The sequence below is a fragment of the Geotrypetes seraphini genome, chromosome 14, assembly GCF_902459505.1.
Source record: "Geotrypetes seraphini chromosome 14, aGeoSer1.1, whole genome shotgun sequence".
Classification (NCBI taxonomy): Eukaryota; Metazoa; Chordata; class Amphibia; order Gymnophiona; family Dermophiidae; genus Geotrypetes; species Geotrypetes seraphini.
Genome location: NC_047097.1, coordinates 44539608 through 44552398, shown reverse-complemented (window position 1 = coordinate 44552398; position 12791 = coordinate 44539608). Strand labels below are relative to the sequence as shown.

At 41.9% G+C, this 12791-nt stretch overlaps 1 protein-coding gene across 1 annotated transcript in view; it reads right to left on the bottom strand.

Annotated features, from left to right (window-relative positions):
- Nucleotides 1-11837, bottom strand: part of MYO1E (myosin IE) — a 395564-nt gene extending 383727 nt beyond the window's left edge. The window contains 1 exon segment of the mRNA XM_033920720.1: nt 11497-11837. Within this exon segment, the coding sequence (XP_033776611.1) occupies nt 11497-11499 (3 nt within the window). The 5' untranslated portion in view covers nt 11500-11837.
- Between the last annotated feature and the right edge of the window lie 954 nt (nt 11838-12791).

Below are 12791 nucleotides of genomic sequence, written 5' to 3'. Positions count from 1 at the left end.
CATCCCATTGTCCTCCGGCCCCCCATTACAGCTCGAGTTCTCAAGCAAAGTTCTGGGTGTCACCTTAGACTCTTCTCTATCCTTCAACGAACATCTCCAATCCCTGGTGAAGAAATGCTTCTTCAGCCTTCACATGCTAAGGAAAGTCAGACCCTATTTTCACCAAAAACACTTTGCAGTCCTAGTACAATCCATCATCCTCTCCAGATTGGATTATTGCAATTCTATCTACCTCAGCCTAACCAAGAAAATCCTCCACAGACTTCAGCGGATTCAGAACGCCGCAGCTAAGCTTGTTTTCGCGAAAAGCAAATTTGATCACGTCTCATCACTCCTGTCTAAGCTCTATTGGCTCCCAGTAATCCCCAGGATCCACTTCAAATGTGCGTGTCTGGCCTACAAGATCCTACATGGCATCCTTCCTGCCGTTATCCCTCTATCCTGGAACTCCCCAACCCCTACTTCCTCCAGATCCTCCCAAATTTTTAAACTATCCTTCCCTTCCATAAAAGGTATTTCCCATGCAGGCAAACTTGGGTCATCCCTCCCCTTTAGAATCACTGAGATCTGGAATAACCTCACCTCCCCACTCCGAACCTCAAGCTCCCTCCAACTCTTCCGCAAACACCTAAAAACCTGGCTATTCTCAAAACTGTAACACTTCCCCCCCTCTTAGGCCTCTCACCTTCCCCCTTTACACCTAACTCTTTAATCTCTCCACTGTAGTTCCTCTCTCATCCTTCTTCCTGTAAACCGTGCCGAGCTCCGCATTCGTGGAGATGGTGCGGTATATAAACCCAAGGTTTAGTTTAGTTTTAGTTTAGATAATACCAGTATATAAAAATTTTGAAATTAGACTACTGTAAAGAATAAGGAAGGTATCACGGTATGGTGAGTTTCTGCATACAAAACAGATGTACACTGAAAGCAATATGGTGTGAGAGATTTGGGGGTTTTCTTCACTGAAGCTGCAGTTATATCCCTGGGCAGCAGGAGGCATCAGACAAATCCGGAAAAACTACCTGTTTCAGAATGCACTGAGCTTTACAGCTTGGTGCAGAAATCCATTAGCAAAATGATACAGGCATGCTGAGTCAGAGGAGCGGGACTCAGGCAGGAAGAAAGATATATGCATAGCTGAGAGTTATTCAGGAGAGGTCCCAGGGAGAGAGATCCTCCAGGAAAAGACTTTCCAGAGAGTAGAAGTCTCAGAGAAAGGAAACTTCCCTAGCTGTAGGTTGAATCAGAGCTCTGGGAAGAAAGAGAAAAGAGACAGACAGTTAAGGTGAGATGGTTGCTGGATGGACTGCTGAGTGGGTGGCTAAAGTAACCCATCATATGCTGAACAAACTGTATGGCATAGTGTTTTGGAGCATTGGGGAAAGCACTTGATTATAAGGGATTCAATCTCTGGAAATACTGATGTCCTGGAGTTGAATTAAGAGTGTGTTTTGAAACTCTGAGCTGTGAAGGAACAAGATCAGAGCTTTATACAAATACAAGTTTGTTTGTTGCACTACATAAAGTGGTTTGTGGGAATGTACACAGACAGACTCAAATTTACCTTCACAAAGGATCATTTTAGAAAGTATTATTTAAGCATAAGACATAAAAATGACTCTTATTAAGTTGTGTGGCGTATACATGCACAGAAGTATGAGTGCCCGACTAGAGTGTGTGCACGTTTACATGATCCATTCATAGCCCATTCACCAGGGTTTTAGCACAGCAGCAACAGTCGGACCATAGGTGTACATTTTATAAAATACAAGTGTACGTGAATGCATTCATGCTATCTTTGGAGCAGGTACAAATTTGTGCAAGAGCATTTGTGCACTACTAGGGAGTCATCATAGGAAACCAGTTTATAAAAACATGTGGCACCTGTTGCCTTTATAAACAATCAATAAATAGCTCTTCCAGAACAAATGAAATACCAATATAGAGAATTTGGGGGGAATAGGACCATCAAATATGAATCAACAATGATAGAAACTTCCATGCTTTAATGATTAATTCCAAAATATTTTTAGTCCACAATATTTAAAATTCATATTTATATAACCATTTATTATCGCAAAATATAGTGCTAGTGTATCACATAAAGAAATCGATATATCAGATTAGAAAATGCACTTATCTTCAGTACTCAAAGTCCACAGTCTGGACATAATAATATATTTCGACATGCTGGAGCTTGATGCCAAAGACTATCAAGCTGCGGTAGGGGTTTAACGCGCGTAATACTGCGCATTAAACCGCCTGCCGTGCTAGCCGCTAATGCCTGCATTGAGCAGGCGTTAGTTTTATAGCCGGCCACGGGGGTTAGCGCGTGATGAAATGTCTGACGCGCTAACTCCGCTAGCGCGGCTTGATAAAAGGAGCCCCGAGGGTAGATATTGATAGGGGTTTAAGTGGACAAGAGAGGTATCTGCCCACTGAAACCGTATTCAACAGACTGTCCACAGATATTTATTTATATTTAACTGCGCATTGGCACTGAATATCCCCTCTAACCAACACAACACTTTCTGAGTGCCAGGGGCCAATAGTCATGTTAAGTACTAGCTTTGTTTAGTGCCAGTGCCTGCACAGCTAACTGGGCAGATTGAATCTTTGCTCAATAGGCTCTGATATCAGCCAGCAGCTGCATAAGTTCAGCTCCATGCCTGATCAAAGCCAGTGCCCAGACATGACCCAGCATTGAATTTTTGGGCTATATTCAATCCATGACAGTCAGCATCTTTTAAATTGCTGACCTCCACAAGCTGGTAGGTGCCTCCAGTCCAGAGGCATGATTCCAGCACCGTTTTTTTTGGCGCTGATAGGCGCCTTGTAAGTTCGCTTTTAAACGGTGTTTATAGAATATGGGCCTGTGTGAATTGAAGTTATTCCTATGAATTGATTGTGCTTAAATCAGAAAATTACTTTGAATTTTTTTTTTTTTTAAAGCTCATCATGGGGTTGCTCAAAGCCACTAATTTACATAAAGCTCTGTTTTTCTTAATATTTGCCATTTTTGTTAATGAAGCAAATTTCTTGGTATTATAGCTCTAAGTTTTATGTTTTCACACTCAGCAATGATACAATGATAAAAAGACAACTTTTTGCAAAAAAAAAATCTAGCAGTATTTTATTAAATGAACCTCCAATATCTGCACTTTATTGTGGGAAAATAACACAAATTTAACGTACTTCGCCAATAGCTAAGTAAACATGTACACTTTGGGGTAGTCATCTACCAGTGGCGTTCCAAACACTTGAGCATAATATACAAATTAAGTTTGCTTACCTTTAAATCTCTGATATATAAAACCCCAGCTTTCATTTACAAATTCCTTATACTTCAGCCAGATTACTGAGGTCTAATGACCACCATTTATTAATCATCCCCTCCCTTAAAATTATTAATACACGACGACACTTCATCTTTTCCGTTACAGCTCCTCAAACTTGGAATTCCCTTCCAATTTACTTAAGAGAGGAAAAAAATTTGGAGAAATTTAAGAGCAAACTCAAAAGCTTTCTTTTTAAAGATGCATTTAATGACTAAAAGAATTGTCTAGGAGTTTCATTTTATCTTCATATCTTTGGAGATTCTTTCTTCTTTCCCTTCCTATTGTTTTAACCTTAAATGTCTTTTCTTCTACTAAGCAGATTGTATTTCTTTTCCCATTCTTTCCTCATGTTTTTATTATGTGTATAAAATTAGTCTTTATTATATTCTGTAAGATTTAGGTTTTTTTTGTTAGTCATGTTTGTTTCCCCAATTTTTGTGATTTTATTGATTTGTTCATCACTTAGAATTTGGAATAAGCGATTAATCAAATTTTATAATAAACTTGAAATTTGAAATTCTTCTTGAGATAGGATAAAGCCTGGGATGCTCTTCAAAACTCCTTGCAACAAAACCTCATGCTGCACTGGCCCAGTGAGGCCTTGTTGCAAGGAAGTTGAAACAGCATATAATGGAGGCAGTGCATCCAAATTTATCTTATGCATATTCATTATGAATATCCTGAAAATCTGACCTGATGTGTCCCAAGGACTGGGCTGAGAACTTCTGTCTTAATGTAACTCAGTGGTATAGCGAGGATGAGAGGCACCCGGAGCAGTGGTGCCCCTTCGCTCCTTCCCCAATCCCCCCTGCCTTTTCCTTCCCCTGTACCTCTAGTTGTTCACCACTGTGAACAACAAGAACTTCAACGTGCTCCTCGTGACCCCATCGGTTCTCCCACTGACATTACTTCCTATGCGCGGTACCCGGAAGTGATGTCAGTGAGAGAGGACGTAATCATGAGGAGCACATTAAATTTGTTGCTTGAGGCGGTAAACAACTAGAGGTACAAAGGAAGGGAAGGGGGCACGTGTGTGGCAAGGGGAGGAGTAGAAAGAGGCGGGGTGGAGAGGAGGAGGGTGCTTGTGCCCCCGCCAACATGGCACCCGGGACAGACCGCCCCTCCCCCCGCTCCCCCATTACTACACCACTGATATAACTTGATATTTTTATTAATACTGGAAGTAATTTTATTATCTAGGAAGGGAAAGGCTGATTTGTTTTTTTGTCATTTTTTGTGAATTACACTCTAGTAATGTTTGGGAAGCTCGAAGGAACCAGGCAAAGAGGGCGACCTGCAACCAGATGGCTGGACACATTGACAACAACCATGATGATGACACTTACTGGACTAGCACAAAACTGCTTTTTAGATCTGTAATTTATCAAGTCGCTAGGACTCGAGCACAAGACGATGGCACCTAACTATTAACTATACTCTAGTAATGAGTCAATATCGAAGGATCCATATTAAAGAGGTTTTTGCAAGAAGACTATATAAGATCTGTATTAAATTTGAAAATTAATCTGATCTGAATAATTAATGTTCTCTGCCTTGGACAAAGGCTGAATATAAGTTAATAAATCATAATGTTAGATCACTTTAACTATAAACCCTCTAATGTAGGACTCTGATGTCAATGTTATCCAACTGATAAGCTAAAGAATACTTCAGGTACCATCTGTTCTTAAAAAAAAAAAAATCACCCCTCCATTTGCTCTGGTTCACTTTCATTTACAGCTATTCACACTGATTGATTGATAAGAAACGTAAAAGCCCTTTGAGGATGCATTTAACTCATAAACACTTCACCCTAAGCTCCTACTTGTCCTGTTGTCTATTAATTTTAGATTATAAGCTCTACTGAGTTGTACAGTGCTGCTTATGTCTATCAGCACTATAGACATGTTAAAGAGTAGTGGTAGTAGTAGTAGTAGCATACAAACATCTTGCCCGGCTAGAATAGATCTTAGAGACATGGGTGCCTGTGGAAGGTGTTTAGCAGTTAATGGGGTGCTCCTAACACATGCTAACACAGTTATTGCAAGTCTGCTTACTGCCTCCTAAATAGGCGGTATTAAAGGTTAACTTCTCCAAAGGTTGCAGAAATTTAAGCACCAGGACAGTGGTGTAGTAAGGGAGGGGGTGTGGACTGCCCCGAATGCCAAGTCAGTGGAGGCACTGGAGGTATCCTTGCCCCACCCTGCCACCCTCGTGCCATCCCTCATCCTCACCCCGTACCTCCATATTATCTTCGCTAGCATGAGCAACTTTTGCCCGTTGGTTGCACCAGCCTGGTTCCCCTCTGAATCACTTCCGGGTCACGGGGCCAGGAAGTGAAGTCAGAGGGAATCCAATGCTGGCATGAGGAGCATGCTTGCAGAAGCCACTCACGCTGGCAAATATTAAGAGGTACGGGGGGGGGGGGGGAGCGAAAGTGTGGCATGGGGGGCAGCGGGAAGAAGCGGGGGGGGGCATGGAAGGAGTGGGGGTGTGGAGAAAAAGGCATGGGGGTGCCTCCTACCCTTACTACATCACTGCACCAGGATGATACATGCTAAGTAAATACTATTGTTAGCCTGCATTTATGTGCTTACCTTTGGGTGAATTTATACCAGTTCATGACTTGCAGTTAGGTGCATAAATGATAGGATTCTATAACCTGCGCGTGTAACTGTCTGACATGCCCTAACTCACTCATGCCCCTTGCAGGTCTATGCCCTACTGAAGTTGCATGACTGAAGGCAGTTATGCACATGATTACTAACTGGTGCCAATTACCACCAATTAAGTCCAATTATGGCAAATAATTGCCTATTAACAACAATTATTGCATTAAGTTAAACATGCAACTGACCTTATACTATAACTTATGCTTGCAAATTTGTACGCTAGCCAGAGTTATGGAGCTAGGGGGAAAGTGCTTCCATGTTACCTGGGAGCAGGTACTGTGTGTTAATGTGAATGTTAATCTATGATCTGCAATAGAAAATACTGGCTCCACTACGCTTGAGCTAAAATTGCCACATTAACAAAAGATGCCATTAAGGAGCCTTTTTACAAAGCTGCGCTTTAGGACGTGGATTAGTTATGCGTAGAGGTCACTTTTTAAGGTGGCTCTAAAATGGGTCACGTGCTAATTTTGAAATTAGTACATGGCCATTAGCATATGAGCCCTAATGCCACCTATTTTGAAGGCAGTTAACCAAATTCTGTATATGGCACCTTAGGTTGTGCACAGCTGATCTGCATGCACAACTTAACTGTTTAGCAGGCCTAACTGGCATTGATTATTGTCAATTAATAACTCATAAATGCACTAATTAGAAGTTATACACACAACTTGGTAGGTACATTCTATGAAGTGCGTAAGTTCTAGTGCATGTATCTGAAAAGGAGGCATGGTCAGGGAAGGGCGTTCCTAAAATATATGTGCACGGTTATAGAATATGCCCGATCTGTGCACAAGTTAGGCACAGGTATTTAGGCCTGGTTTTCCTTGGCCTAAATGGATGTTCCTAAAAGTTATGCTGTGTATTGGTGCTTATTGTGATTCTATAAGGTATGCATACCTTTTTTTGAATCAAAGTAAGCACTGTTCTAGTCAATGCTGATTTTTTGGGTGCCATATAGAGAATATGGCCCTAAGGGCTCCCTCGCTAATCCTGTGCTAATTAGTTAGCACACGTGAATGCCCACATGCTAACTGATTAGCTCCCTGTGCTACAAAAAATGAAATGTATTTTTAGCACATGGATAGCACATGCCAAACATGCAGATAGCACATTACGATGCGGTAACTGCAAATTATACTGTGGTTTAGTAAAAGGGCCCCTTGCATTGTAAAGCCTCCAGGGTCAGGGAAATTCCTATTATACCTGAATGTAACTTTCTTTGAGTTACAACTGAAAAAAAGGGTGAGCTAAAAAAAAAAAAAAAAAGAAAGAAAGAAATCAAAACTGTTTATAATACAAAACAAATCCTATCTCAACCTAAAATTATCTAAAATAATAGTACTTCAAAATATCACAAAAAAATGGATTAAAAAATAGCACAATAGTTCTAGCAAAGCATACCAATCCAATCCAATTAATAAACAAAAGAAAAGAAAAACTTAAAGAAGTACCACAGAGTGGTTACATAGAGCTTGAGAAAACAATCAGGTCTTTAGACTTTCATTAACCCCACCTTTTACGAAGCTGCATTAGGCTTTTTTTTTATCGCTGGTCGTGGAGGTAGTAGCTCAGTTGCTCAGTCATTGATTTTTATGTTCCCCCCTCCCATTTTGGAATCACAATCCACAGTTTAAGAACCACCGCCCAACATTTTACATGTTCAGCTAACAGAAAAGGAACCTTTAAAAGTCCTTGAAAATCAAAGGAAAAAGTAAACGACATCAGTATTCTTGGTTTCCAAATATGCACTATTATCATTCAGGGAGGATCAAGTGGGTGCCTAGGCTCATCTTGCTGGAACAGAACAGGGTGGACTCATGGAATGGGAGGCCGTGGGTGGGCTTTTCCTGTGACAAAGAGCTGCCTTTGATGATGCTTTTCCACACCCAACTTATTTTAGACCCAGTCTATTTTGGGACAGGGTGGAAGTGTGAAAAGGCATACGCATGTAGAGAACTGCAATTATAACACAGAGAGCATTAGTTATCCTTAGGCACCACCCTCATTGCAATTAGTTTGCATTTCCCTGGATTTCTGATAGCTGCTGTCACCCTCTTCTGAATGCTCCTCCTTACAGTAAACAATAAACACGCCAGGTGATCTGGTCACACAATACCCTTCCTTAACGGATACTCTGCTACCCTGAATATGCAGAAGGGTAAACAGTATAGAATGTTCCTTAATTGCATGTTCCCAAAGGGTCATCTAGAATGGATCTTGGTCACACTTTTATGCATTTGAATTGGTTGACATCTGTGAATTTATACAAACAAAACATCTGGGGCAAAAAAAGTACACTGTAAAGGTCACACTGTTTTCTGGATTCCCTGTGGAAGATTACTAATATAATTATTGTTTGATAACAATAAGGTAGGAAATGGAAGTGGACAAGCTAGAAAAAGCCGATAGGCGAGTGAACTGAGGTGGAGCCAAAGAGCCTGGCCTGTCTCCAAAAAGCCAAACATAAGCTGAATTAATCGGCATAAGAAAAAACAGTGAGCGATTTTCTATGAAAGCAAGATAAGTTGTTATCTAAGTTTTTACATCTCTAGCTTGATCTATCACTAGGGGGTCCTTTTATCAAGCTGCGGTAGGGGTTTAAACCGTCTCTGCGTTAGCCCCTAATGCCTGCATTGAGCAGGCATTAGTTTTTTAGCCAGCCGCGGGGGTTAGCACATGATGAAATGTCTGACGTGCTAACCCAGCTAGCGCGGCTTGATAAAAGGACCCTAGGTCTACTTGTTCCTTATTTTTGAGATTTTTCCACCTCTCTCTTCATTTTTTCATGTCTATTCAAACTACAGTATAACCTTGGTTTGCGAGCATAATTCATTCCGAAAACATGCTTGTAATCCAAAACACTCATGTATCAAAGCAAATTTCCCTATAAGAAATAATGGAAACTCCACAACACAAAAACTTTAATACAAAATACTGTATGTACTCGTTTTGCAAGACCTTGCTTGTTTAGAACAGTCACTACACTCCTGCAGTGTCAGAGAGAGAGAGAGAGAGAAGAAGCATCGCTCTGATGTTTGTATACTGTATGTACTTGTATTGCAAGACCTTGCTTGTATATCAAGTTAAAATTTAATAAAATGTTTTGCTCGTCTTGTAAAACACTTGCATACCAAGTTACTTGCAATCCAAGGTTTTACTGTACTTTCGTTCTCCAGTTTCTCTCTCTAAGCTGCCCTGTATCACTTGTCTCTCCTCTTTCTCCCCAGTCCAGTCCATGTCTCTACCTTTCTCCCCCACTTCAGCCCGTCTTTTCTATCGCCTGCCTTTCTTTCCTCTCTACTGTTGCTTTCCTTTTCTTGGCTTGCTTCAGTCCATCTGTCCCTCACTCTCCTCCTCCTAAGAACAGCCATATGGATCAGACCAATGGTCCATCTAGCACAGTTTCCCGTTTCCAATAGTGGTCAATCCAGGTCACATGCTACCGATCCAGGACAAGCAGTGGTTTCCCCCTATCTGTCTCAATATAAGAACATAAGACTAAGCATACTTGTTGCCTGATTTCTCTCCTGACCCACCTATACCTTAATTCTTTTATCCATGCAACCTCTTTCCTCTCTTTTTTCCCTTCACTTCCTTTCCCACATCTGCTGTAGGTCCTTGTGACTCTGGGCAAGTCACTTAACACTTCATTGCCCCAGGTACAAAATAAAAACCTGTCTAAACTATGTAAAGTTTAAAGTTTATTAGTTATTTATATACCACATGGAGGTTGTCTAAGTGGTACTCAAGCATTTTTCCCTATACATGTCCCATCCCCTTTACCCTTTACTTCAGGCGTGCCCAACTTCAGCCCTCGAGGGCCAAATCCAGTAGTGAATTTGCATGAGATCTATTTGCCTGCACTGCTTCCATTGTATTCATATTGATCCCATGCATATTAATTTGGGAAATCCTGAAAACCTGGCCTGGCGAGAGCTGAAGTTGTGCACCCCTGCTTTACTCCTTTCTCCAATTCCCTCTCCTTCCCTCCCTCCTCCTTTTCCTTCTCCCTCCATTTTTTTCTCTCTTCAACCTCCTTTCATTTCTTCCTCAATTCCGCTGCTCTGTATCTTCCCCCTCACTCTCTACTATTCACAGGTTCCCCACTTTTCCTATCATCAAGCCCCTCCTTCCTTTCCATGTTCCTTTCTACCTTCTTTCCTCAACTCATTCCAAGTTTCTGTCCACTTCCTCTCCCTCCCCACTTTTTCTGTTTTTACATCCTTGTCAAGTTATCCTACTGCATGAACTTGAGTTTCTCCATACTGGCAGCCATGCACAGTTCTACAGTAGTAGCACTTTGAGAACAGACCAGGCCTATCAGGGTGGTGCAGTTCAAGCTTACTAGCATAAGGTGCACAGATATCCTGAGTGGGGAGGAAATAGTGAACATTGGTGAATGGAGGGAAGGGCAGAGAAGCAACAGAGAAGTTGTGAAAGGCAAGGATGTCACACAATGAGGTTGAGATGAAAGCAAGAAAAAGGCTATGAAGGTGTTGGGAGAAAAGTAAAGCAGTAAAATGGCAGTGAGGCTGAGGGGCAGGGAACTGGGTTGGGAGGACTGTAAGGAAGAGGTAGAGGGAGGCTAGGGTTGGAGGGGAGGGAGGGTGGTACTTGAAAGCTGTAGAACTGAGGATCAGAGAAGTGTCAGCAAGACTGGTAGGAGGACGAGCAAAGTTCAGAAGGGGCAGTAAAGTGGCAGAATCAGGGTGGAAGTGGTAAGTTAAGGCTGGAGACAGGATGGAGAGAAGTGAGGTTGAGGAGACTGGGAAGCTGAAGAGAAGTGGCAAAGCAGGAGATATGGGGAAGGGAAGCAGGAGAATGAGGCTGGAAGGGGTAGGATATGGTGGGGGTGGCAATGAGCCATTGAATAAGTTTGAGAGGTGAGAGGTGAGGCACCGGCAGTGGCAGTGTGACCCTGGCTTGGTTATGTTTTTGATTGGTCTATGAGATGAGCCAGATCCAAGTGCTCCAGTTGAGGCTTCCAAATTTTCTCAGCTCCAGTGTACCGTGTGTGTGTGGGGGGGGGGGGGGGGGGAAAGAGATGTTCTATTGTTACTTTTAATATTGTACAAAATGAGTAGTTTCATTAAATTTTGATTTGAATATATGGTCTGTGTATTTATAGGTTGCGGGGAAAAAAAGGATGAAATGAAAAATATATTCCACTTTAAAAGTAGCGGTTCTAAACATGCAAGAATATCTCTATCCTAAACTGGACCAGATGCCTGACATACCAGTAGCTCTGCAGCATCCAGATGTTGATGGTAAGTTTTAAACGGGCTACGATTTGGAAGAGCAACAGTCGCAGCAGGTTCATGTGGAATCGACAATAGAAAGTCCTGCCTTATTTTCACTACCTCACTGCTAGGATGCCAGTATAAAACACAGTTACTTGAAAACTATCTTAAAATACGATGTGTTTAACAAATAAATAAGAAAAAACAAAAAAAAAAAACAACCAGAAAGCTATACGAACTTACCATGTTGTAGATTTAATTAGAAAATGAGCGACTCATCTAAACACAAAAGTCTCAGATCTCTGTCTTTTATTTCCTTGATGTCCTTCTCCGAAAGTTTTGTTTCCAGAAGAAAGAGAAAAAAATAATCACCGGTTAAAGCGAACAGCAAGGAACTCCATTCAGGGCAGATCGCAAGCCTCGGAGTTGTAATACTGTAACTAGGGGTGATGGCTCTCGCCAGTCGGGCAGACTGTTTCCGCTCCTGAAGCAGGAACTCCCCTCCCGTCTCGTGGCTCTCTGCCTCTTTTCAGGACTGTCTGTTGCTCTCTCTGTTTTCCTTCTGCTGTGTGTAGGCAGAAATCAGTGCCAGCGCAGGGGGGTTGACTCTGCTGATCTTTTCCCCGCCCCTCTGGGCCGGCGTCACGCGCTGTACACTGGAAGCCAATACTGTGAAGTCTAGACAATCTGTCCATAAATGGAGAAGACAGCTCCGCCTTAGCCAATCCCGCTTTATTTTCACAGTGTCGTTATTCCTAGGGGAATCCTAGTGGCTGGCTGCTTGGCACCACTGCCGAATGAGCCTCTGGCTCTTGTAGTCTCTGCGGGGGTTCCCTCCCCCACCACCTCCTGCCAAGTCTTTATCAGTCCCGCGAACTGCAGAATTCCTCAGGTTGGGGGACTCGTTTTTTACCTAGTCCCCCACAGGTTGCTTTCCATTTCACTGTGCATCAGCTTTCTAGAAAAAAAAAAAAAAATCACGTGAGCTCAGCAGCGAGATTGTCTGTGGAAAAAATATTCTTATAAGAGTGGAATGAAAGGTGTTGCAAACATTGAAGAATTCCACTTTCTCCGGGATTAATGTAGCTAGTAAAAAGCCTTTGTATTTTATTTGTAACTACAGTACTGACCTGACAGTACTACTACTACTACAACTATTATTATTTCTATAGCGCTACCAGACGCACGCAGCTGCAGTCTTCTTGACAAATGGCATCCCTGAAATTCTTTGAATGATGCATTGAAAGCTCTGAACCTGCTGACGCAAACCCTCTTATCTCTCAAAAGGGTGTAATAAATAATGATTTTTAAAATCGATATCAATACAAATACAGTAATAGCGAGAGAAACACGGTTTCCAGTTTGAAAGAAGAAACGGGAAACTAGGAATTCCGAATTAGATTATACAGACCGAATGCATTCAGTAGCAGATATGGAAATCGTAATTAGTGAAATCTCGAAAAATTTGAAGCCATTGGAGAAGTAAGGTATTTACCCACCCCACCCCCACCTTTTTTACAAAACCGCAGGTAACAGCT